Source organism: Macrosteles quadrilineatus, unplaced genomic scaffold (genome assembly GCF_028750875.1).
Source record: "Macrosteles quadrilineatus isolate MER2022 unplaced genomic scaffold, UCM_ALF_1.0 Scaffold_4__1_contigs__length_99947679, whole genome shotgun sequence".
Lineage (NCBI taxonomy): Eukaryota > Metazoa > Arthropoda > Insecta > Hemiptera > Cicadellidae > Macrosteles > Macrosteles quadrilineatus.
Window position 1 is genome coordinate 84,918,312 of NW_026542597.1, and position 27,489 is coordinate 84,945,800.

The 27,489-nt window shown below is 35.3% G+C and overlaps 1 protein-coding gene and 1 non-coding gene across 4 annotated transcripts in view; both read right to left on the reverse strand.

Moving 5' to 3' along the window:
* The window catches only part of LOC128992082 (uncharacterized), a 78,040-nt gene that overhangs the window by 2,799 nt on the left and 47,752 nt on the right, over window positions 1–27,489 (reverse strand). For 2 of the 3 annotated variants that reach the window (XM_054415486.1, XM_054415487.1), the window contains 14 exons: window positions 27,181–27,347; window positions 19,362–19,474; window positions 15,580–15,694; window positions 13,219–13,298; window positions 9,861–9,976; window positions 8,799–9,010; window positions 7,759–7,867; window positions 6,787–6,878; window positions 5,881–5,944; window positions 5,597–5,675; window positions 4,708–4,875; window positions 1,547–1,673; window positions 1,111–1,243; window positions 591–674 (listed from right to left, as the gene is read on the reverse strand). In XM_054415486.1, the coding sequence (XP_054271461.1) occupies window positions 591–674; window positions 1,111–1,243; window positions 1,547–1,673; window positions 4,708–4,875; window positions 5,597–5,675; window positions 5,881–5,944; window positions 6,787–6,878; window positions 7,759–7,867; window positions 8,799–9,010; window positions 9,861–9,976; window positions 13,219–13,298; window positions 15,580–15,694; window positions 19,362–19,474; window positions 27,181–27,311 (1,623 nt within the window). In that variant the 5' untranslated portion in view covers window positions 27,312–27,347. The remainder of the gene's footprint in view (window positions 1–590; window positions 675–1,110; window positions 1,244–1,546; window positions 1,674–4,707; window positions 4,876–5,596; window positions 5,676–5,880; window positions 5,945–6,786; window positions 6,879–7,758; window positions 7,868–8,798; window positions 9,011–9,860; window positions 9,977–13,218; window positions 13,299–15,579; window positions 15,695–19,361; window positions 19,475–27,180; window positions 27,348–27,489) is intronic. The other variant, XM_054415488.1, reaches the window with a different exon arrangement.
* Window positions 12,644–12,715, reverse strand: Trnap-agg (transfer RNA proline (anticodon AGG)). Its single transcript has one exon. It is a non-coding gene; the product is annotated as a tRNA-Pro (tRNA).

Sequence of the window (27,489 nt, forward strand, 5' to 3'; positions counted from 1 at the left end):
TCGATAAGATGTTCAACAAAGACACTATACTCTGTTCACAAAATATAGGTGGTTTACAGGAAGATATCTATCCCACTTGAACCTACCTTTAAAATAATAGCTCAACAGCTGAGGTTTGCCAAAACATTGATCAGCTGTGCCATATATAATTAGAAAAACAAGTAGTGGGGGAACTTCCCTCTCAAATCGCCTAAATTTTGTGAATAGACTATAGTGACATTTTATTTATTGTAAGAAAGGGGATTAACCCTGTACCCACAGTGCTCATCTATGCAGACACTCTGTTCACATTACACTTAGTCGACCAGTTGGTGTGAACAGAGTTGAACAGTAACATGAGCATTAATTATGTAATTCTTTTCCCAGCTGACAGGAGCTGGGCTATGACCGGTAGACAGGAGCTGGGCTATGACCGGTAGGGCTGGCAAATCCAGCAAATCCATCCCAAATCAGATCAATATCCAAACTCATTCAACACTTTACTCCCAAAGAATGAAGCTACAATAGGTTATTAAAAGATAACATAGCCATATGGTTTAAATTAATCTTTTAATTTTATGAAGACATTTTATAGAGACAACTGAACATACCTGTTCACCGAGTATGACTGTTTCGTCTTCCAACTGCTGAATACAAAGAACAACGTTGCAGCCAAGACCAATGTAGTATCCAGCCTGAAACAAGCCGATTATGTTAAACACAATACGGTATTAAAATAATTAATGAAACACAAAAAAACCTGGAAGGTAGTGTTTTTTTGCAGTGTACTTTGACTAATGATCACATGTTGTTTCTGCAAATACATCATTGATGAGCTGGCAAAAATACTAGACATTTCAAATGAACTACTAAACGTTGGCTGGTATTTTCACCACTTTAACAATGCAGTCACTTAACGAGCTCCTATATTCTACAGTAAACTATCTTTAGCCAGGATCTTTCAAAAATCAGGGACACAAGAGCCCAGTTACTTAAACAAGCGAGAATATGTACAAGCAAATCTACAAATACAAATATTTTTGTTTGTGTTATAAATACAGAAAGTGAATAGCAAAGATCAGAATGATCTATCAATAAGGAATTGTTCTTGGCTTTTGCCTGTAATCTTACCATAGTCATGATGTGAAGACTTCTTGACTGACAGGTGATAACGAACAGCAGGACGAAGCAGTTGTCTACGACCGACAAGTTATGAGGTCCTTCAGCTGAGTCCTCCATCAGTTGATATGTAAGGTTGTGTCGTCTGCAGACAGGAATGAACACATAAGCGACAAGACAAACTGTGCACTATATTTTACAACAGTCCTATATGAACAATTCAAGTTGGTTATACTTTTGGAATAATCAATGATCAACCATTATGCTTTACTATATTTACTATATTCTATACTATATTAATTTTTGCCTATTTCCATGACTTTCAATGACCAGAATTTTTTCCATGACTTTCCACAATGTGGACACCCTGTGGGTACTCAAATTTCAGACCCGACCAAGTCAAAAAGTCTGGCGCACAGACCCCTATGAATAACACAAAAATACTCACACGAGTGCAGAAACAGCTGTGTGTTGTGCCCATGAGTAGTCTGTCAAGTCTCCGGCCAGCAGGACATCACGCAGACTAGTGTTGTCTACAGACAGACTACGCAGAGGTCTGCTACATAGCGACCACTCTGTAACGTTCACGATTGATCTAGTTATGTTTACGGAAAGTAAATAAAAGAAACGTCTTATAACACTTAAAACATATATTTACGCTTATACTGTTACTCACAAGACGGTAAATAAATATACAAAAAAGATGGTAAGTGGTGATCGATTTCGATTGGACACTCCAATCATCATCAGACCCAATAGGCGAATGACAAGAATCTTAATGGCGTCCCTACTTATACCCTATTGGCTACCGGAAGCACCGGCCAGTACATTTTTATAAGTACAACTGGAGTCAAAATGTATTTGTTCATTAATCATCTTATTTCTATTTTTACATTTTTCCTTATAAATATACAATTCTTCCCAAGCATTCATTGTACTTATAAAAATGTACTGGCCGGTGCTTCCGGTAGCCAATAGGGTATAAGTAGGGACGCCATTAAGATTCTTGTCATTCGCCTATTGGGTCTGATGATGATTGGAGTGTCCAATCGAAATCGATCACCACTTACCATCTTTTTTGTATATTTACCGTCTTGTGAGTAACAGTATAAGCGTAAATATATGTTTTAAGTGTTATAAGACGTTTCTTTTATTTACTTTCCATAAATTTAATAACATGTACAATGCTGATCAAGAAGTTATCTAGTTATGTTGTCAAAACACAAAATGACAGAATAGTAGAACTACAGTAACAATTGGACTACAATTCAACCTCTTTCATTGGAAGTGAGTTCTTTAAAAAATTAAAAATTTTAAAAAGAAAATTTAATGCGGATTTTAAAATTGGCAGCACCTTTTATTGTAGAAATTGTGTCTTATTTATTTAATCAGTGTATTGTTAATGGTATGTTTCCACAGTGTTTAAAGTTGGCCAAAGTTGTGCCCTTATTTAAGAAGGGAGATAAATCAGAATTATCCAACTATCGACCTATATCTATAATTCCTGTTGTTGGTAAGGTATTTGAGGTTTTATTAAATAAAAGAATTGTAGATTATTTAGAAGGAAATCACTGTTATTCTGTCAATCAATATGGTTTCAGGCCTAAACGTAGTACATCCAATGCTGTTATTAGTTTTATGAGGAATTGTATGTATGGTTTGGATTCAAAAAACAAGGTGTCTGGTCATTTCTATGATATGTCGAAAGCGTTCGACACAATCTCTCATAACGTGTTATTAGATAAGTTATCCTTTTATGGCTTTGATTCATCCTCTTTGGCTTTAATTACTAGTTACCTTTCTGATAGATTACAGTCTGTGTATTTCAATGATTCTTTTTCTGTGTATTTGCCTGTTAAGACAGGAGTTCCGCAGGGATCAATTTTAGGCCCTACACTATTTGTCGTATATGTTAATGATCTGCCTTGTTCTGTTGTCAATTGTAATGTAAGTGCCTATATGTATGCTGATGACTTGGCTCTGCAAATAAGTTCTAGTGATGCTATCTTAGCGCAACAGTCTTATGCTGAGGCCAATTCCATAATAATGGATTGGACTGCTGCCAATTCTTTGTGCCTGAATGAGAATAAAACTCAGAACCTGGAATTTAGTTATAAATGTACTAATTATAATGTAGTAAAGTTTTTAGGATTAAGTGTTCAATCAAACGTCAAATGGAACTCCCACATTGATCTAGCTTGTATTAAAGTGGCAAGGGGTGTTTTTATGTTACGAAGACTTAAATATTTTGTTAGTGTAGAAGTTTTAAAGGCTGTGTACTTTGCTCATATTCATAGTCATCTTAAATATTGTATTATTGTTTGGGGTCACTCTAGTAATTTAAAAATCTCCTAATCTTACAGAAAAGAGCAGTTAGAGTGATGCTTAATGTTAGATCTAGGACTCATTGTCAGCCTTTGTTTAGGGAGCATAAAATATTAACTGTTGTGTCTTTGTATATATTGGATTGTTTAATGTATATCAGAAATAACTTGGATGATTTCCCTACAAATGAATCTGTACATTACCACAACACCAGGCAGCACTCTTTTCTCAGAATAAACCAGTGTAATTTTAAGTCTACAATTGTAAGTTTTTGTGAGTTTGGTAAAAAAGCTTTTAACTTGTTGCCGAGTAATATCAAATGTCTGAATTCTAAGTCTTTCAAGAACACCATAGTATCAATGTTATGTAGTTTAGCTGTATACAATGTTGATGAATTTTTAGATCATCTAAGTACCTTAAAATAGTTTTTAAACTTTTACCTTTGACGTTGCTATACAATGTATTATTTGTTTTGGCAATAAATGATTTGATTTGATTTGATTTTTGATTTGATTTTCATTCAGGAAATGTTAAACAGGTACTTGCCAGCATGACAAAGTCTGGCAACAGTATCGGCTTATGGAGGTATGCGAGCAGCTCAATTTCGGATTCGTGTGAGTCTAGCCTAAGAGCTAAAGTAACCGAGCATCAAATCAGAAATTGAGGTGAGCCTTTATTCTCACAATATCATTGTAATTGCAGTAAAAGCCTGCAAAGATTGTGCAATGGAAAGTTCAAAAAGAGACGATCATTATGTTTCCGCAATCGCAGGAGGTATTCACAAATTTGTTTCTGTTGTGGGAGACGATGATGATGCCTCAAAAGACGTGAGTGACGTTAACGGTTTTGCCGCAGTTACGGGAGAATATGGTTGTTTACAACCATGGTGAACCTAACAGCTGTGTTGTAAATTGAATCCACGTTAGGAACTGTAACCAGATGTTTTTGTTTTATTATTGTTGCTTCGGAGCAGAAGCTTTGTTATGTTTTTTATAGCTTCTGATACGAATCTCAAGAGCTTTGTAGTTTGATTGAAGAAAATTACACTACAAACTTTAGGTATATTGCTAAATTAAAAGGTTAAAATTCAAGCTTTACATAAACACGTGCTTAGTGCTTTTTAAATATACACTGCATGCTTATGCTTAATACTTCCGTGTACTTTTAAAATAGAAAATGAGATTTCTGTTTCAGTGCTTTATTGTTAACAAAATACAGAACACGGAAGCAAATAATAAGAAAAAAATAACTGTCAACATCTGAGTTAGTAAGGCAAATGGTTACCTATACACCTCATGAGCGGATTAGTAAAGAACGAGCAAAAGTTGTTGTTCTCACTTTCAGCTGATCCGTTATTGTTGTTGTTGTTATTGTGGCTGTCCCCTGCCTTCAGTTCAGCGATGATCGCACAGAAATCCTCAAAGTTCACCTGGATCGGCTGATCTTTGCAATCTAAACAGAATTAACAAAACTTTTGTTGAATTTATGATTGACTTAATGAATAAATTAGAGTTGGTCAAGTCCGATCAATTTTGAATTTTTCTGGTTAAAAAGTTTTCTGATCGTTGGGTGGAAATTTTTTGCCAGGATTATTTTGTAACGTTTACAAATCACTCCTGACGTCTGCCTATCGCTTCAACTGGAGATTTTTAAATATTTAAAGCCGTCAAATCAGACCACTAGAGTGTATTAGATGACTATCTGTTCATCAAATTTTATTTTTGACACCGCTATGAAGTTAATGGAGTTAATGAAGTTAATGGACAAGGAAATAAGGTAAGAACCTGGAGCGATAGAATGTTAAAAGACTCTTTTCAACATAAGATCTGAGGTAAGAAATTGAGCGAGAGTCGTAAAGATATTTAGCCTGTTTCATTAATTCAATTTTTTTACACTGTGCTATTCTTAAAAGTTGCATTCACATGAAGCCAGTTGATGAGCAGGTTGTCTGCCTCAGGTAATTTTAAATACACAATAGGCAGGTAATCTGCTTGCCTAGTGGCCTCGTGTAAAAACGGCTTAAGCTTACTAATTCACAAAACAAAATACTGTGTAAATTATTTACAAATGAATTTTTCCTCCCAGATAAATATTTGTTCACCTCAGAGATACATAACTACCTACTTTAGCTCCAAACGAACGTACTGAAAGCTTAATATAAAATTAAACCAACCTGAAGGTCTAGAGACGAGCCCCTTGAGTTCTGAAACGGAGAGTTTTCTATTGGTCATCAGTTTGTAGGCCATACATACCTGTAAACACAAAAAAATCAGCCTATATTATAGCAGAGCTAATTAAAACTCTATTACGGATTAAGGTTTAAAAAAGTTAACTTGATTGATGGTAATCAACATGATAAAAAAATATACTTTAAAAAACGACAAATTGTACAACTAAAACAAGTATTAATTATGATTTATCATGCACAAAATAAGCAATTAAGTCAGACGAACTTACATCAGCCAAACTAATGTATCCTCTTCCGGCAGTATCTCTGTTGTTGAAAGCTTCTTTCAGCTTTCTAGAAAAAAATTACAGTGAAACTCTCTTATGAATTAGGTAGTCTGTTACGGTTGTCAGTAAATTAAGGTCTTCCATTGATTTATCGTCGCAACCAAGCAAGCTAGTTGAAAAAGTAGACCAATATTTTGTTCCTTAGTTCATACACCACTATACAAAAGTTGGTTGCCACCCCTATGGTACAATCTAGTCTCAACGATACCATAATAAAAATTCAGTAAAACAGGCTTTCAATATTTCCATGAACTTATATAACCAATGTACATCTAAAATGTTTTCCCAACAGCAAATACCCATCGTTATACAGGGTGTCCTGTAAGTAAATAGCAACTAGTCTGTTGGTGAAAATATAGAACAGATGGAGGTAAGATAGCCTATTTAGCCACAATGTCAAGCTAGGCTAGAGAACAGCTGATAATAAAACAACCCTACTGCTTGATTAACAATGTATATCAATTATTTAAGATGGGGACGCCACTATGTGCGTATATTAACCCAAATATGAGTGAAGGATGAATGTAGGATGAAAGGTACGATCTTGTAGTTTTGTTAGTGACTAATGCCGACATGTTCCTTCGACACAGCTGTTAATAGCCCATACAGCCAATGGCAACTAAGGGACCTACAGTTTATACTGGATTCCGAACCACATTTTTCCTTGTAATTAACAAATTGGTCTAATTATCGGGATAGTACAGCGGATAGTCGTAGTACTCACTAGTGCGGACGTTAATCCTCACCATTGAGCATCACATCCATAGTGCATGCTTATAAATATCCACAATTCGTGACCTCCTAGTAGCTGGATTACAGGACGACGCCACCATCCCAATCGGTACTTACAACAGTTTCTCCGCCATGTGGACATGTCCGTTGGTGAGAGGCCTTTGTAGCTCAGCTACAAGCTCCTGCATGTTGATGTTGTCCCGCAATATCTGCAATGTGGACAAAAGATATATTCAGTTTCGAATTACAGAAACATGTTTTAATATACTAAAATGAAACTACCTTTACCACTACTGTAATGTACCTTCCTTGTAGTGCACTTAAAAGATTTTGTCTTTTTACTCAAAACTGATCAAATATTTACTTAATGGTTTCTTTTAGTAAAACGAAGCTCTCCATTAAATCCATTTTCATTGTCTTTGACTATTGATACAACTAGACATTCCATCTCTATATTAAAGTTGTCGCCAGTTTTTTAATAAAATTTGTCGTAGTTTATGTGAGCCACTGATAGATTGCACTTATCTAAATTACTGATTTATGGTGTATAAACGGTTTTTCAACTTGAGAATAACCCAGAAGGTAGAAGACCCCTTGGAAGACCGAAACTTAAATGGTTCGACCAAGTGGAGAAAGACCTGAGGAAACTAGGGAGAAGGAAGGAAGATGCAAGAAGCAGAGACCTATGGAGGCAGTGTGTTGGGGAGGCCAAGTACCATCTAGGGTACCAGTGGCCACAGCAGTAAGTAAGTAAATGGTTTTTACCAATTAAAACTGATGGAACGATTTATTTATAACAAATTGGCTACATCTGGTCCATATAGATGGGATGTGTAGTCTACTTTAGAATACCATAGTCAATGCTATTATGTAGCTCTGTACACATCCACACTCACACACACAGACACCACTTCGAAAACCATCCTTTGGGTTCAGGAGTACAAAAAACAGATATATTTCCACCCAAAACTCAAACATGTTTACAAAAACAATACTTTCTCATACACCATGTATAGGGGGACAAAGTAAAAATTATTGAAGGAAAATTTAAAGGTATGTCTGGTAAACAAAAACTTGAGTTTTACATACCTTTGCAGTGCACTTGACGGCCAATGGGATATTGTCCAACACAGGGATATGTTGTCTTTCTACTAGACTTCTCAGCATCAATAGTGAACCGCTGAGCACCTTCCATTCCCTGAGTAGATAATGTAAATGAATCTCCAAACAAAAACTTACTATTTCCCCACAATCATTATATCAACTAGTTGCTTTATGCTTTGCAACAGAGTGAGGATACAGAAGAGAATAATATTGTTTAAATCTGTTAAAACAGTCCCACACCTGTAATTTATAGAGGAAAAACTAAATTGCACAACAGAGAAGTAAGGTGCTGAGAAAATATTCAACGTTACACTTAAGTGGTGTCTAGAACTAGTGCTGGTGTCTAGGGCAAAGTCCAAAACCACCCCCTCGCCTTTGTGTACTACAACGCTCATGGTGGATGAAGACCCTGGTGCTCTGTGTGATAGGAATTTCCACACAGCGCTTGGCATTACAGCTCTTCCTTGGTCCTCACAAGTATATTTCCGTCCCAACAAATCAGAGGTGAAAAGGAAAACGCATGATTGTCTCATATTTCCCCTGTACCTTACTTCTCTATGATTGTACTCATTGCTTATTATAAGATCCCTTTAGTTTATGTATTTGCTATCAAGTGTGTGGAAGAATCAAAAGTTTAACTCAGTAAAAAAGGTAAATAAGCAATTTTAAAGAAAGGACAGCCAACGCATATTTGTTAAATTTCGTTAAATACAACTCTTTAAGGTTTGTACCATTAGGGGAGGATTTATCAAACAAATGTTTTTGCAGGAAATTCCGCATCAAGACGTTTCATTTGGAAGACAGTTCGGCCATTTACAGTGTTCTCTAATGTTTGAACTCCTCATCAACGTTATATTCTGTATGATGGAACCTGTCTCCTGACCCACCATCTCCCCGGGTCTTAAACCATTAGCCAGTCTCCAGGAAGATGAAGAGTCAGGAGACAGGTTCCACCATACAAACTATATACATTGATACTTCTCTCCTAAACATTACCTATTGATAAATTTACTACACAGACTTACTGATGCGTGATCACTTCGCCAGCGATCGTCTGCCCTGGCTGGTAAGGCTTGATGACCAGCATCAGTCTCCGTCGCGCACCAGCAAAGGCCGCAGCCTCTATCATGCTGGACACATTGCGGGTTTGCGGCTCTATCACGTAGAACAACACACTTGCGTTCTGCTTGGCCGTGTGTTCCAACTCCACTAGCTCCACGCTCCACTCCTCCACTTGCTGATACAAAAGTGGAATTAGACGTTTAAACTCTGTGGATCATTAGACCTTTGCATTTTGTGGATTATTCATTGATTTAATTACAGTAGTATTCCACTATTTTGACGCGATTTAAAAAATCCACCTATTCCAAACTTAAGTTGAGATATTTAATATTTTGTATTTTCTAAAATGTTGCAGCAAAAGTCACCAAAGCTAGCAGTATTGCCAAAGTTAGAAGTACAGACGTGTTGTTGGCAATGTTAATAACGCAGAGAACTTTGAGGCTTCAGTTATTATTTCACAAACCTTAGCAAAACTACCAATGTTGCCGTAAACATAGTTGAAGGCAATAGAAGGGACAGGTAAAAAGAAGCAAAATGCCTGATTTTAGGTGAAAATTACAAGGAGTTGACAAACCCCGGCAACTTCCAAACAAGCTCTTGACTGTTTTACCTAAGCGGGCCTCCCCAATCAAGTTTTTTTGTGTTAATCTATGCCACTGGCAATTTTAAACTTTTTTAGGAAGGGAACGGTCCAAACCCTGGTCTTACGTCAACCTGTCGTTGGGAAGCATCAATAATTGATTGCCCAATGGCAAATAGCATATGGGTCTGGTAAAGATCTTGATTGGAATCGAACTGGCGACCTTCAGATTTGAAAGCGAGCACTATAACTACTCATTTGCCCAGACAACTAAACTCCTTCTGAGTTGCACCCCAGACCTGACTAAGGTGGGATTCGAAAACTCCTTCTCTTTAGGGCCAAAAATATAACGCTTTAAACCACTAGGTCATTCAGACTGAACAATATGCTAATATGACACTCCACTATATTTGACTATTTCCTTAACGTAATCATGTCAACTTACAGGGTTGTAATAGGTAATGCCCATACTGTTTAACAGAGGGATGGCCACATCATGTCTCCATGTCGTAGGGTTACACGAACCTCCTAGGAACACTTCATGCTTGGTGACACTGCTTTCTGTAACAGCAAACAATACAAATTAGAAATACGAGCTGTTGGCCCGTCCTACGTACGGGATCGAGTAGTCATTTAAAACTGAATATGATTCAGAACAGCTAGTACCACCTTCAGTAATTATATACCAGTAGCTATACACCACCTTCCACTGCATAGGCCAATACTGTCACTTACCGTACCTTATTTTACCACCTTGGCCACTGAAACCTCTAAAATGATCCTGGCCTCCCGTTCTCTTCTATCCCCTGCAATTTCTAAGGAAGATACCAGTCTGAAGATGTCTTTCATTACTTGGTCTTCCAAGTGGTCGTCTACCTTGAAGTACTCCTTGGAATACACTTTAAAAAGTTGAACAGTTGAAGTATCTTCTCTCCGCCATGCAAAGCCTGCCCAGCCCATCCGAGATCCGAGCTTTTTCGTCTACTTTTGGAATGTACTCCTTTATCAAGTTTCTGAATCATACAGTACTACTGGGATAGTTGTGATATGGTATGAATCGATTTTGGTTTCTACTGACACCCTGCAGCTTACTGGTCGGTTTTCTGGAGATCTACACCGGTTGACATTTTCATTACGAAAAAAATGTGTACTGTATGCAGTCATACTTATATTTAAACATCTGGAAAAAGATGTATTAACACGTAAACCACTTATATCTTAAAGGATTAAGCACTTATACTTAGACGGATTGCATTTATGACAAAACTTGATTATACGTTTAAAATGTTTAGTTCAAAATTACACAATCTCCTGATAACATAGACCTTTTACGGTAGAAAATAAACTGCATTTTAAAGTAAAATAGTGCGTAGGCAAACTCTGACGATCAATATTTTTGTATACAAACAACTTGTAACATAAACATTTCAATGACAGTTAGAAACCAGCTGTTAAACTACCACTAAAACGACTTTAACTCGTCCGTCGGCTGCTAGACTTTTAGAAAATTAAAACTTAATTTCTAAAAAACTGAAACCCTAAACTTAAATTATGGCTTCGACATTCCCTAGTTCTCAAAATTATCTTTCTTTCAACACAAAAATCATAAAAATCCGTCAAGTGGTTGAATCAGAATCGTGAAATAAAAAAACCCTGTTTCGTTTTAATATATAGGATAACAAGATAGCATAACAACACAGTATAAAACAATACACACACACACACACATGATTGGACCACAAGACCATCTCTTCTTGTATTCTCTCTTTTTTAAATTAATTTACTTAGTACTATAAAATCCACTGGGCAAGTAAATGTTTCAATTATATAGCTTTATCAAAGTAACCAGAAGGAATTCTGAATGTTTAAACATAAAGTAAATCAGTGATTAGATAGTAAAATTCACTGTTATTTCGAATCCTTATAAGTATTGTTATTATGGAATAGATTGTGAATCCTACAGAAATAGTACATCACTAGGAGCGAAAGTGGTTCTTTTTGGTACGCAATCGTGCATCTTGCTTTGGAAATACTATTATATAAAAGACATTTTTGCTCTGTGTGGTGAACAACTATTTTAATGATACTGTGGAAATAGCCTTTTTATTGTAACAAAATTAGACCACATAATTTGAGGTTATATAAAGTTGTTATCAATGTTTACATTTCTGTTGTTTACAAATATAGCTTAAAATATCGTGTGATTAGCAGCGTAAACCAATGTGCCATAAACAAACTTTAATGTAAACAAACCGAAATATTTACCATATCTAAAGTTACCTGAAAACGATGATTTTGCAGACAATTTAGAGAACTAAAAACGGTTGTTTTCCGGACAATTTGATGAAAAATATTTTCAACTCAAACATCTCAACGGTGTATTACGTTTGTAATAATTGTAACGGATGTTATGTGCAATAAATAATTATTGTCATTTGTCATCTGCAAGTTTTTGTAGGGAGAATGTTTAGGAAGAAGTTTAAAGAAAATTGCGTGCAGTTTTCTTATTTGTCAGTTCTACAAAACATGTTCTAAATTTAAAAATAAAAAACTTAAAACGTACTAACTGATTTCACAATAATTCTGAAGTTTAATATTTTTAATATAGCATATGAAAAAGGAAAATAACAGCTGAATAAAAAATAACATGTAAAAATAATATTTGGTAATTGAACAAAATATTTATAATTTATTATAAGTTATTTATAATATTATTATTAATATTATTTATTTATAAGTTAATAATGTTGACTCTAATCAATGTATTTAGTAAAGACAAGCTAAAGATTTTCAGTAATCTAAATTGTTAAAATTTGTCACAGTAGAATCTTGATAACAAATCTAATACATGAGTATTATCAAACAAGAATTCTTATCAAGGTTTGCAATAACATGTAATGAAGGGTAATTTAAAAAAACATTTGAAAAGACACTTTTTTCCAAAGGTCACTTGTTATTGAGGTTCCACTGGTTCTTTTTTTGTGCAAATTTAGCTTAGAAGCTGATGAACACATAACATACAGATAATAATTTTAGATTAAAATAAATCATTCAATTGATATTATACTTATGATAAACATATTATTCAGCTTAACATATAAAAAAACCTATGACTACAAAATATTCAAATTAACTCTACATTCAATTGAGACCAAACAATCGTCAGTGACCTAATGAAATAGGAAAATGGGAATATTTTGATTAAATAACAATCAACAAAAAGTTTCCGGGCTCGGCCGGGATTTGAACCCGGGACCTCTCGCACCCTAAGCGAGAATCATACCCCTAGACCACCGAGCCACACGAGGAAACAAGGCCAACTTTCTATTTCACGGCAGCATTCTCTCACTAGCCTTGACTTGGTAAACATGTGCTTCCTCGTTCAATGTGTACAAATTGTAAAATCTCTTCCAAGGCAGACAATTTTGTAACAACTTAACAGTCTTAGTTCAAGTTCTATCACGTTCATTTTTGTATTTTGTAAGTATTTGCTTGAATTTTATTAGAAAAGCCTACTTCTAAACGATAACTTAAAATATTAAGTTTTATTTTAACACCATGTATTGCATTGCAAAATGGTGTTCTGTATAATATCAACAATCAACAAGCAAAGATTTTAGAGGTTAAATAAAAAGGTGTTTTGTAAATTGGATGTATGTAAATACTTTTTGACGACTTAAATGAAAAAATAAAATATTGCTTTTATTATGATCCAGTTCAAAAGAAAACTAATAGGCCTACTTATTAGGAACCTAAAATATTTCATAATTATCCAAGTTCTAAATAATAATAATATAACTCACTTGACATCTTTCTTGAGCGTCTCTTCTTATCTTTCCCATCTCTTTCTAGTTTTTGGGTTAAGTGACTTGACTTTGGAACCCTGAAAAGTAATTAAATTAAGTAAGTAAAGAAAATGTTAGTAATGAAAATCTTAATCTATAGTGAATTATTCCAGAAACCTTTCTTAATTGTATTGTTACACAACGGATAAAGACTAAACGTTTATTGAAGCTTCAATACTCAACGGGTAAAGACTAAAAGTTTTGAGTTTCAAATTAGCAGATAAAAAATATAAGCATAATTTTGATAAATATTTCATTAGTTTACATTAAATGTTAAAAAATCTTACCATCTTTGAAGCAAAGATTATCTGCTGGATTAGTAGAGTATACAAAACTTCAAACTTATTTTTAAAATATGGAGTATTCGGCACAAAACCAGAAACAGTTATGAATAATACTAAAATGAAAGAACAAGCTGTCTATCTCTTTTTAAATTTAAACTGTTGGCAAACAATTATTTATATGAATACTAAAAATATGTGCAAACTTACTTGATAAATTAATAATAACTTCTGCTTTTGATATAGATAAAAATTGTGTGACTAAATGTTTCATAATTAAATATTGAGTTTAAAATTGGCATAAGCCTCACTACAGTATTTATAATTTATCTATCTTTAATCATAACTTTATTCCTTTTCTGACATGATAATTGTCAATCAATATTTTATCATCATAATTCTGTCCATAAACAAAATTGTATTGTTGTTAAAATTATACTCTACGTAGTTGCCGGAACATCTAAAACATCTTGAAAAAAAATCACTATTTTAAGTTATCTAATTTATTTTAATAACCTTTAAAATCAGCTGATTATTATTTAACATTCTTAACAGCTGACTTAATCTTATTTTCTAACAATGGGTAAACAAGCTGACAAAGAGGAAACATAATGTAGATTAATAATTGTGTGTAACGAAATGACTGATAAGATAAAGAGCTAAGTGATGCACTCAAAATAGAGATGAGTTCATGGCTATTTCTGTCTCAGAGGTGTTTACTATAAGTAGCGGCTGTGTAGAGCCAAACTGCAAACTAATTGACACTGTCATGTTAAAATCAGCTGTTAATCTTTCATAATACTTTTTTAATTAGTTTGTTTAACTTGCTTATATTTAACATTGATATTTTGTTTAACCAGAAATGCGTACTTCAAATTTCAAAACATACTTGTTCTTTAATAAGCAAAAATTTAGATTTACAACAATGGTGGAGGATTTATTTGGACTATTCATTTCAACATAATAAAAACTATGTGATGCAAAACTAGAAAAGGAATCAAAGTTCACAGCGTCGACAAAATTACTAGTATTGCGATGCTAAACAAATAGTTTTATCCAATGCTCAATTTATAAAAAATGATGTGCCGGAACTGTAACTTATGTAATGTGGTTAATGACCTATTTTTGCCAACATTTTTAACTTTCCAAAGGAGAGGTTCCTTCTGTGGCGTTCCCCTGCAAATTAAGCACTGGTTTTATCAAACATTTGGAAATTTATGCAATTTGCAGATTTCCAATATTTCTTAACTCACTTTTTCTTACTCAAAAATAAATTAATATTTTCCAACTTTGTGTAGTCATGTTTCTTTTAAATGTTCTTATCATAAGTATTAGGTTGCCGATTTATGAATAAATAGAAGGATAGGAAACAAAGTTAAATTGTAATGCTTTGAACTTCAACTAATCAGCTGTTAAGACTTAATTAATTGTTAATGAGTGGTGCAATTAGTGGTTGGTACGATGAGTTGTATACCTCTCTTGGAGGTTAGTGATTGTTAGTAATTAAAAAACGGTCAGGTAAAGTAGTGTACACAACTCATGTAAATAGTCTTAACGACACTCGTAGATGTTTTTGAAGCACTCGCCAAGGCACCTTAAATTTCTACTCGTGTCATCAACACCATCTTTACGCGATCTTTACGTTGCGTTAACCACTATTTTGTGTTGTGATGATAAGTATTATTCATAACTTGTGCCAAATGCAGTTTTGCAACATTTGCTCTATTTTTACCCAAAAACGATCAGTTTTGACATGCTCTTCAGATTGGGTTGCACTATGTTTGGCTTTGCCCCACACATGAACCTTTGGCGCCCCCAAAAATCCCACTTTCAGCAACAAAAAAACCATGCATCAGTATTGTGACAGAATTATATATAACAGTAGAGTGCCAATTGCTTTTTGTGATTTCAACCCATTATCATAGTTACACCGCTTACCCATTAGGGGTATTGTGGACCTAATGGTGTAAGTATGTGCCAGTTTGCTGATACCGTTTATTACGTATGTGAATCGGTCATACATATCTAGTACACTCACCCTCTGTGGCAACATCTCTTCAATTCAGTAGCAAACAGACAGAACTCTCCAAAAGTGAGGTAGGAAGGTGTTGATCCGTCGGAACAGTCTTGTGCACACTGCAGCATCTCAGAAACTGTAACGTTAGTTAACTGTTGGTTACCGTTTTAAAGTGGGGGGATTCTTCAATATAGTTGTAAGGATTCTTGGTAAATACAATGATACCAATCCATTCTAGAGTACCTGGACTCCTTTTATGTGAAAATATACACCTTATTTTTTCCTGTTGTCCCAATTTTTCTTTGCAATAAGCTGCTTACTAGTTTAATTGAAAGAGCGACAATGTCAAAGCTTGCAACAAAAGTAGCCAACAGTGTATTGTAAAAACAATTTGGATGTAACGGAGGTAAGGAAGCTTATTTTGTAAATTAAAGTACGTTATAAACAAAGTCGACATGAAGGGTATCCCACAAAGAGGTTTAAGTTTGATTTTATCAACTTCAGTTCCAGTAAAACTGCACTTGAGGAGATTTGGTTATATTTTACATGGCTCAAGCAATATTGTTTAATAAAACAGCTGTTCAACAACAAGTGTTAAAACTGCAACACAGAAAATAAATAATTGAAGAAAGAAATTTAAGTTTTTTGTTACTGTACTACATTTTTGAGAAGCTGAAATTTTCACAAAATTTTTTCAAAACCTTCCCATTAAATTTGGTGAAGTTTCAAAACTGCCGACGCTTCTTAGGTGGGCAAGGAATAAAACCAAACATTCATAATCAAACATCCATAATACTGTTATTTCATAAAATATTGAAACTCTTTCATTCATAATTATTGGAAATTCCATACACTACTACAAATGTAGTACAATAAAATCTTTTTAATCAGTTTTGTTCATTTGACGAAGAGAAACTCTTAACCTCTTAACTAAGCTAGAGTACCAACTACAACTCTGCCAATAAAGAACAAAAGGACAGTGCACTTGCTCTAATTAAAACAATCTGCAGACCTTCAGACCAACAACAATCTCGGAACGGCCCCAATAAACTTTATCTGAGAGAAGTGCTTAACCTTACAACTACCATCAATCATCAGGCGAGGAAAAAAAACAAAACCATGAAATAGAAACAACGCAAAAACACAACAGAACAACACACAAATAAAGTTACACAAAACACAATAGTAACACAAAACTGGTGGAAGACTGAATGCCTTTAAAATGTTGGTATGTTTCATTTTGGCAGAGTAAAAAAATCACCATCGAACATCAACGATTGTACATCAACATCGGAACCAGACCGGTTATTAATAAAGGATTTTGGTTCACTGAACATATTCTTTTAAATTTTAACTTGCCACAGAAAATTCACTACTCAATACAATGAAACCATGCTAGTCATAAAAAAGAATTTGGTTCACTGAACTGCTTTTAAATTCAATTATATAGTACAACGGTTCTTCAAAAAAGTTTCATTAGCCCAATTAATACGATAAGAACTGGCTGACATTTAAATTTCTTTGTTTGAAGCCGTGTATTATTTTTGTACCAAAGGAAATATTTAAATGCCATGAGTACTTTTAGATGATCCTGATTCTGCTAGGCCAAACAATTATTTAGAATATAAGTGTTACATCACATTTTTTATCTGTGTCTTCCTTCGTGCACATGTGACTTTGAGGACTCTTCATAATCCCAAGCTTGGTATTTTACTTCAATTAAACTTTAGTTAACAGCTGATTCTCGGTGGCCTTGAAACTTCCTCGGCTCTGTATTGGATCATTATGGGAATGTGGGTTATTCCCACAAGTTTCAAAACCATTTTCATGATGGACGGCAACTGAATCCTATAAATTAACTATTAAACTTTTAAGTTACTTATTGTCATAACAATCCATTTTAGTTGATTATACAGCAGAACAACGGATCATTTTGACAAACAACAGGTAACTCGATCCTTTAATCAAACCCATTAGTCATCAAACCAAAACCACAGTCCCCTGAGAGAGATCCTGTTTAACCTTTAAAACACAAGTCAGAATTTTAAAAACTGGCAGACTACCGTTTAGATCCGATAACTAATTGTTGGTATGTAGCCTCAACATATTGGTTGTTGGCTACTGTCTCAGTCTCCGTCAGCTGCCAACCCAGCCTACAGCTGACATAGACAGAACCTACATGTGTTAACGCCCACACACAACAGGTGGTTCTTCTTGTCTTACTTCCGATGTGTTTTTACCATGGCGCTTGGCATTGAAACAAAAATAGGTGAAATTAATAAGAGGTACACAGTGTAGCCAGTTTTGATTCTAAATTTCTATTATCATAAGAAATAAAACTTTGCAAGAAAGCATGATAGTAAAACCAAAGCCATAGAAACGGACATACATTTGATAAGGTCAACAGTTTTAAATAGCTAGGGGTAATGATAATGAATCAAAATACTGATCAACTGGAGATATAAAGTCGAATAATTTCAGGAAACAAATGTTTCCACGCAATAAATTTCTTCCAATTCCCTGTCTCACAAAATAAAAGTCAATTATACAAAACAATAATATACCCGGTTCTATTATTTGAATCAAAACATTTGGAAAATAACTGACAAAGATGAAAAATCTATGGACCTATATGTGAACAAGAGGAGCAGAGAAGAAGACACAATAGGGGGATAAGGTAACTTAACAACAACACAGATGTAATTGGAGAAATTAATAGTGTTGAAGAATCAGAAAAGCAGGACATGTTGAAGAAGATATTAGGAAGGTTGAAAATAGTGTATTACGTTACTAGTCCTGAAAATAAGTGTTTACCGGACGAGTGTGGTCGGGATTACCATACGAGTCCGGTAAACACATTTTGGACGAGTTACGTACGATAGTTTACGCCATACTACTTAATGCCTACAAATCCTTATATATTTCCACCAACTAAAGGACTAAAAATCACTAGTCATAATCTCTAAGAGAGGTATGTTTTTGTTTATAACCAATCATTGTCACAGCAAATACAGTTTAATCAGCTGATTGGTGTCCGGTAAAACTCATTGCAGAACAGTATTACGCAATGAAACCCCATTTGAATAAGCTGGTGGCAAACAGCTGTTTTCTGAACTAAATCCTTGCGTGGGAAGTTCGTCAAAATAATGTAGTATGGCGTAAAAGTATTAAAGGGTAACCCTGATGGAAGACGAGCTCTAAAGAGGCAAGTGAAGGCAGATATGGAGAGAATTTGAGCAAAGGAGGGTGATGCAGAGGACCAGATTGAGATCAGCGATGATCTGTTGCAGCTAAATATTACTTCCGATAATCGTACTTTATTAGATAAAAAAAACTAAAACCAAAGCTGTCATACAATTTATAAAACTGCAAGATACATACTATGTCCAAAAACTTTAGAACATTTGCATTCCTAGTTATGGAACCCCAGGATTTAGTAATTTGTTGATAACGTCTACACTTACACTGTAAACATTAACAATACAGTAAACACAGAGAAGTAAGGTACAGAGCATACTCAATGGTACACTTAAGTGGTGTCTAGCTTGCGATGGTGTCTAGGGCAAATTCCAACACAGCCCTATCACCCTCATGTACTACAACGCTCACAGTAGAGGAAGACCCTGTGTCTTGTACAAAATAAATTTCCGTACAATGCTCACTGTTTGGGCTCTTCCTCGTCACTGGTATAATTCTGGCCTAACACACCAGAGCTGAAAGCACACGGTCCTTCCATACATGTATTTCCTCTGTACCTTACTTCTCTGTGGTCTATAAATTCTGCGTACAGAAACACTGGTTACCTTGCGCCTGCGTGGGGTATAACTGCATGTCCTGCAGTAGGGGCAGCACCTGATCAGCTGGCAAGTGTCTTGATACTGAACCAACCCGGGCATTCCAAACCCTGTACACCTCCCTGCAACCAACAACACACTGACAAAAACCTAAATACTTAATACAGATTTTCTCGGTTACATCCCCTTTTCCGTCCCCCTACTTAACCGACTTTTACTACTGAAATGTCAGTACAGTAAAAGCTTATGATCTAGCGGAGTGACAATGGTAACTAAAAATATAATTGCTTTTAGGGCTTTGCCCCCATTTGGTTTATATGTAGAGTTTACTTTCAAAGATGTAGTGATTTTTTACAACTTTTTTACAATGTTTAGACGTGAAATTTAATGTTAACAACAGATTTTTCAGTTGAATATTCAACCACAGTCAGATTGTTGACAAAAGACTAAACAGTTTATGTTTTTGATAAATGTTATCAATCTGTTTGATAGAGTTGCTGTGAATTTCCTTGCTGTTCAAAATCCACGTGATTTCAGGCGCAGGTTCTCCCTGAACTTTGACGTCAAACATGAACGGTTCACCTTCCTTGATGGCCAAGTTCTTCAGGTTCCTGCGATCGATCTTGGGAGCCAGTTTCCTCGATTTGGTGACCACAGACTTGCTAGGTCCGCTGGGATCGCCAGGTCCTGCCTCGTTAACGGCTCAGATGCGGAACTCGTACTCGACTCCCTCCTCAAGGTTGTCCGTTCGTCCCTTACACTCAGGTCCGTGAAGTTCACTGGCCTTGGTTCACTTAGGGTTGCCTTTCTCTCGCTTTTCAATCACATATCCTGTGATGGGAGCTCCTCCATCCTTGGACGGAGGAGCCCACTTGAGGTCCACGTGTCACTGTCCCAGTCCACGACATCTGGAGTTCCCGGAGCACCGGGCTCGTCAAATGGATTCTTTGCGATGATGGTGTGATCATTATCTAGGGGTTCAGATTCTCCTTCAGCGTTCACAGCCATCACACGGAACTTGTACTCCTGTCCTGGGACTCGATTCTCCACATCCATCTTGGGCTCCTTGGATCTGCCAGATGGCACCCAACAACCAGTTTCGGTGTCCATTTTCTCCACCTGATAGTATTCAATGGGCACACCCCAGTCATCTTCTGGAGGATTCCACTTGAGCGTACATCCTTCCTTGTGAACGTCAGAGATTTTCAAAGGACCTTCCGGCTTTCCAGGTTTGTCTAGCACAATGAACTCGATGGATGCCTCGTCTTTTCCAGAAGCATTCTCAGCCTTGATGGTGTAGGTACCTGTCTGTTTGTGTGTGATCAGCACGATGGACAGTTTTGTCTTGTAATCTTCAGAGTCAATGTTTAGTGAGAACCTGCGCCTGAAATCACGTGGATTTTGAACAGCAAGGAAATCCGCAGCAACTCCATCAAACAGATTGATAGCACACCAAACGCCACCAAGTTCTTCCGTAAGAACCCGGAGCGCAATGACAGTGGTATGTACAAGATACAAGCCATCAACAAGTACGGATCTGACGAAGTGGAAGTCACTGTTGTCTCCAAGCCCAGCAAGCCCGAGGGTCCACTAGAGCCCATCGAGAGCCATCTAGGAGGCTACCTAGTAGAGAAGTACGACCCTGACACAGGAGTATGGCTGCCTGTGGGACGCACCAAGGATCCGAAGATGGAAGTCACGGGTCCTGGACACGAGTACAAGTTCCGGGTTAAAGCCATAAACAAAGGAGAGTATGAACCTCTGGAGACCCTTGGATCTATCATTGCCAAGGATCCGTTCACTGTTCCCAGCGCTCCAGGAGCACCAGGACTGGAATCAGAACCACGTAGATCTCATTTGGAAAGAACCAATCTCTGATCGTGGTTCTGCAATCACTGGAGACATTATTGAAAAGAAAGACAAATACAGCACAATTCAGGAGAAAGCAATTGAGACAAACACAGGCACGTCACAGGCCGTCGTCAGTGGTCTCTTTGAAGGCAATGAATACCAGTTCCGTGTGATCGCAGTCAACAAGGCAGGTCAGAGCGAGCCTGGAAGCTTCCAGGAGTCAAATATATTGAAATATATTTGACAATAAACGTCACCTGTTTTAGGTAGGTAAGTCACTCTTTTAGTGTAGATGTAAAAGCACAATTTTAATCCATCCACTGTAAATTACTAGTTTTATTTACCTAATGACTATCTCAAACAAACATAATATTTGAAAGGTACAGGTATTGCATTGGGTAAGTTTTGAACCTTTAACATATGCAAAGAGCGCATGTGTCCCCTCGTTTTATTTAGACAATACATTTACTACAGTTTGTTTTAGCTTGGTAGGGCCTACTAGATACAACAATGGTCAAAGAAGTTGTGTACCCTCCAAATTACTGTGTTTGGTAAAAGTTTAGTAAGGCTATTGATGATAAAAAGAAGTGATTGATTGAATCCTTGTAGGCCTGAAGATGGTTAGAGATGAACCGAAACTAATTGCCACTAAAGCAACCAAGGATTACTTTATGCAGGTATTCAAACCATTTTTATGAAAAATAGTCATCTAGATTAAATTTTTTTCTTTTGTTCATGCATATGCCTAAAAGAAATAAATTGGACCAGACAGGAGAAGGAAAGGAAGAAAGCCTAGAGAGATCTGGAAGAATGGTGGAGGACATTGTTCATGTTCTGTAATTCTGTAGGTCTTCTGCAATAGCTTCCATCACACTCTTTTCTATGTTTTATTCATAAACTCTTTCATAGTCTTTTCTATTCCTTCACCTTCCTCTTTTCTAGGTATTCTTCTGACCTCCGCTATATATTTGTATACTGTACCAATCTAGTGCATGTCAGCAAATGGTATAATCCAGCCTCCTCAGTGTGATACAAATACCAGAGGTGATAAAATCTGTAGTGTATAGTTTAGAAGTTGTTTTCATCCGTGACAATAAACTTGAAAGATTTACTCTGTTTACTATTGATGCCGAAGAGTATACATTGGTTGTGTAGTCCAAAGTCAGAAACACTCCCACTGCAGCTAACCTACAGACTGAGAATTTCCATTTAATTACCTGGTTAGATTTTTCACAACAATTCCCTTAAATTGTCATATTTCCGATTTAGAACAAATTAATTTTAATGAGTACTTAGGTTTGCTGATACAAGGGAAGTTGATAAAGTGTGTTTTGTTTTTCTCATGAAACCTTTGGTACTGTATTATTCCCTTTATGAGTACTTCGGTAAAAATAAGCACAAAACATGTTTTTTGACATGATTCATTGATAGAGGATGTTATCATTGGCTTATACACTTACTGATTAGATTAGAGTATATAATCAATGATAACAGATTAACAACTAATAAAGCCCCTAGAACACTGGCAGGTAACACATCCTCCAAAAATATTCTCTATAGGAATGCTGACCACAAAGGTGTCAAATGTGAAGTGACTGATTTAGTTGTTCCATCTTTTATTTACGTTTCAATTGTGCCAGAGATTTTAAATTATTAATAAAATTGGCTAAAAACACAAAATACCGGTAACAAACGTGGGTTCTGGTCTACCTGACAGCCTGAATTCAATTCAAAATGGCGGATTGAATGGATTAAAATATAGTTTGGGAATGCCTCTATTTTACAAGCTCTCAAAATTCTAAAACTGAATGTTTTCCAATGATTGTGTGCCTTATGTGCTTTTAATATAATAGAGCAATAGAGCTTGTATTGAATGAAGAAAAATTAATTTGTAACTAATATTTATAAGTTCAAATCTCATGAGGAAAAGACTAATTTACGGAAATTCAACATGATTTTGTAAATACTTAATAGAAATTTTCGAAGTTTTAGATCATCCAGAACATAGTTTGGATATTTTTTAATATTTAACCGTTTATTTAACTTTATTTAATAATGCCACGAGGGTTTTTTTTGTAGGACCATGTTTACGCCATAACCAGCTGGCGGGTGGAACCTTTTGACTTCAAAATGTCGAGCTTATAATTTTGAAACAACTAAACTATTTATTTCAAACTTTAAAAACGGACTCTAAGAAAAGTTATCAAATTAATAACACGATACACAAAACAAATCAAGTTTAGAACCAAACCAACAGGAAGTTGAAAATTTCCCGCTCTGTTCATCGTCTAAAATAACGTGACAGCTGACGTAAAACAGCTGTTTGTCCGCGCGTTCGGCACAACAATGAGGCGCAATGATCAGCTGGGTGAATGAAAGCGCCGATGACGATATCCCGGCACGAACAGCCGGTTAGGAAATGTGTTAGGTGTTGTCATATTTATTTTGAGCAATGATCACTGGTTATGTAAGTTGCGCGAAGGGCCTAGCTCAAGTGCGCAACCTTGCCATAACTTTATGTACGGCTTGTTTGAAATGCAATTCGCTCCTTATGTTGCTATGCTAATCAGATAACGTTTTAACATGGAAATCTGTTTTGACTCGCTTAGTTTCTTTTATGTATCTGGAGCGGATGTAAAATCGCTTGTTTGCATTCGGCAACAAATTTGTTGGTTGAGTAAACTAGTTACAAAAGTTCAATTAAATTGAATAAAGATTTCCGAAAGAGGAGATAGTTTGTTTACTTAATCATCGTAGAGTTTACTTGAATTTCCTGTAGTTTAAGTTGGCCAGGAAATCTGTCAAAACCCCCTAACATTGTGTGGATATGGGCTGGGATTGAACCCGTCGATCCCGCACCAAAGTCCGAGACTAATCACTAGACTAGAAAACACACTATAAATTTATATATTTTTATCAACTGCTCTGGACATTTGCTGTTTTCAGCTATTGTTTCTCCAGGAATAGCCCGTTTTGTGAGCTAGACTTGTAATATTGTAGGTTCCTTCCCTGAAGATAAGATCAGATTATAGATCCTGAAACGGCAACTTGATGTTTACCCGTTTAGCAATCAATGATAAAAATGTTTTCAGAAAAACGTCCAAGAATATAAAACCTTGCCATCATAATTATGAAAAAGAAAATACAAGAATTACTAAAACTTTGAATTTAGTAAATTGTTATAAAATGAATCGTAAAAAATTCTAAAACTATAAAAGGATGTTTATGCAATCAAAGTTTGATCAACTAACACTTACGAAGTGTTAATTTTTTTATTAAAACTTAAAACGTGCATTTTGATGTACAAAGTAATTGCAACATAATCATTCGAACTAATCAGTAGTGCTTTTTTGCTTGCTGTTATTAAAAAAAAGCAACCATACAAAATGTAGTTTGGGTATGCAGTTCAATATGAGTAAAATAGCGTATTCCCCGATAAATTCGCTTAAACTAAATTCGTTTTCACGAGTCAAAGATATCTTAATGCTAATAATTGACTAAAAATAGTACAAGTAGGCTACTTACCCTATTGTAAAATCTCAAGACTATTTCACGTGTGAGATTAGTTCGTATCGAGTGCGCTGATGTCAACTAAATGTTTATATTTTTGTGTATTATTAATAAAACTATTTATAAAAGAGTAAACACCTTCTATTTAATCTGGACATAAATAACCCATCAATCTTTATCAGCTTATACGATGATCGACGAAGTACGTTTACTCTATAAGTTTCATAATAGGAACTGGTTGGTAAGGGACTAAACTAAGAAACATTAAACGGTAAAATTATAACCCATATTTTCCCACATTAAAGTCTGCTCAAATAAAATACGGTTAATTTTGGCACTAAAAAAATCCGGCACGGTAAGGACCATCAACACTCAGGTGGGCAGTAGCCAGCAGCGAAGTGGGAAGTAACAATTAATAACTACCAAAAGTAATTAGTTGTGTTGTGACCCGTGTATTTGGCAGTGTATGTGTGTGTGTAGGCGGTGTGTATAGCTATGTGGCACACACACATACACCGTTATTTACGTTTTAATAACACATAGCGGCGTTTAATCCACAAATAGGGACTCGCCTACTACGCAGGGCACGTAATCAAACTATTCAAACCTTGAGAATAAAGTATCAGGACAGGAAAAGGCTCAAAAACCTGATATAATTTTGTAGGTACAATAGTTGTGTTTTTTGTGTAAACGGAAAGTAAATAAAAGAAACGTCTTATAACACTTAAAACATAATGTACGCTTATACTGTTACTCACAAGACTGTAAATATACAAAAAAGATGGTAAGTGGTGATCGATTTCTTTTGGACAATCATCATCAGACCCAATAGGCGAATCTTTTCATTAGGCTTTCTATAGGCTTTCATCATCTTAAGATTAGGGATATCTTTTTTCTTTATTTACCGTCTTGTGAGTAACAGTTTAAGCGTAAATATATGTTTTAAGTGTTATAAGACGTTTCTTTTATTTACTTTCCGTTTACACAAAAACACAACTATTGTACCTACAAAATCATATCAGGTTTATATTTTGAGCCTTGCTCAAAACGTACAATGCTGATCAAGTAGTTATTTTGTGTAACAAATAGCCTTTGTCAATATAAAAGCCAAAGAATAACATTGCTTGTTTGTATGTGACAAACTTTTAAGATTAAGATATTATTAGATAGATTAAAGATATAGATTTTAGATATTACTGAGAAGGTTCAGCATGTATGTGAGTTAGTAGAATGATCGAAAAAATACTGAAATGTCTTGGCTTAAGTTTCACGCATTTTTGAAACGTTTAATTTATAGTTCTCCAAAATCTTCCATTAATATTTATTTTTAATATTAACTATACATAAAAAATCTATTCTATTTGACATTAGGCCTACCCATCGATGTATATAACCTAACATACACATAGATGGACATACCATGGACATATCTAAAATAATTGACTTATTTCGGTCATTTATGTTTGACTTGTTTTGATCCTTTTAACTGTAATTACCAAGAATAGTATAAGGTTTCCTCCGGTTTTAGTTTTGTTCGCTTATTATTTAAAAATGGCGTGGATTAGGCCTGATTTTTATGATAGGTTTCCTAACCCAACGAAATTCCTCGAAAAATTCAATATTATTGCAGTACAACAGCATTATATTTTTTAAATATGAACCATTTGCATTAATCCTTCCCCAAAAGTTCATCGTTTTCATTCACAGTATGACATTTTCTACCATGTCCTTCTATTGCAAGTAAAAACTATTTGTTCTATGCAAACCAACAGAAAGTGTTATGAGAATTTAATATAATCAGTAAGATACGGTACTTTCTTTGATACGAAGAAAAATTATTTATTTTTTAGTAAAAACGCATACCGTACAGAAAATTACTCCAAAAATCTATTAAAAAAAATATAACTTACAGTAGAGTATAACCATTGTTGTTGAAAAGTTGACTATAATGTATTTAATCAAAAGTATAACTAAATAGTCACTACATCAAGACTATTCATAAAAGGCAAGATTTACAAATTTAGTCTGCAATCATACAAACGAATTTATTACACAAACACGAATTAAATAATTTTTGAAGGCATTGTTACTTACTGTACGGCGATTTATGGACACAGCAATTCAGCAATTATACTTCATAAACTTCACAAAGTATTTTTTACACTTACAGTATTCAATTTGTAAAGACATTGTGACTTTAGTAACACAATTTTTGAACACATTCCCCTGAATGAACTTGAACACATGAACTTGATTATTCACGAAAAAATCTACCTTTTCCAAAATTCAATGCGACTATTTTTTTCAAGTGGCAATGTTATCATACTACTACAACATCTTGTATTTTAGGTTAGGTTGGTCACAACTAAAAAAATTAACTGTGTAACATAACAATTATACAATAGCTGAAAATACTTGTTGGAACTACACTCGAGTTCTTAACACTTGTTGGCACTACACACAATACCTTGCAATGTGCGCCGAACGTCTGGTGAGAGCGCCCGGCGGTTGCCATGGGAGCGAGATGGACGCGGTCGAGGCGCGCACTGAAACAGCTGATCGACTGGTCATCTGACAATGGCGCGCGCCTGACGTCATACTACCACCACCATGCCGCGCACCGACCACCTGCACCTGCCCAAACGAAAAACAAAACTAAAACAACAAAATAACAGAAAATAAATAAACTTAAATAAACTTAAAAGTAAAAATAAACATGCACAAGTTAGGAGTCCAGCTATTCCGAAAATTCGTCTATTCCAAAGTACAGTTTGGA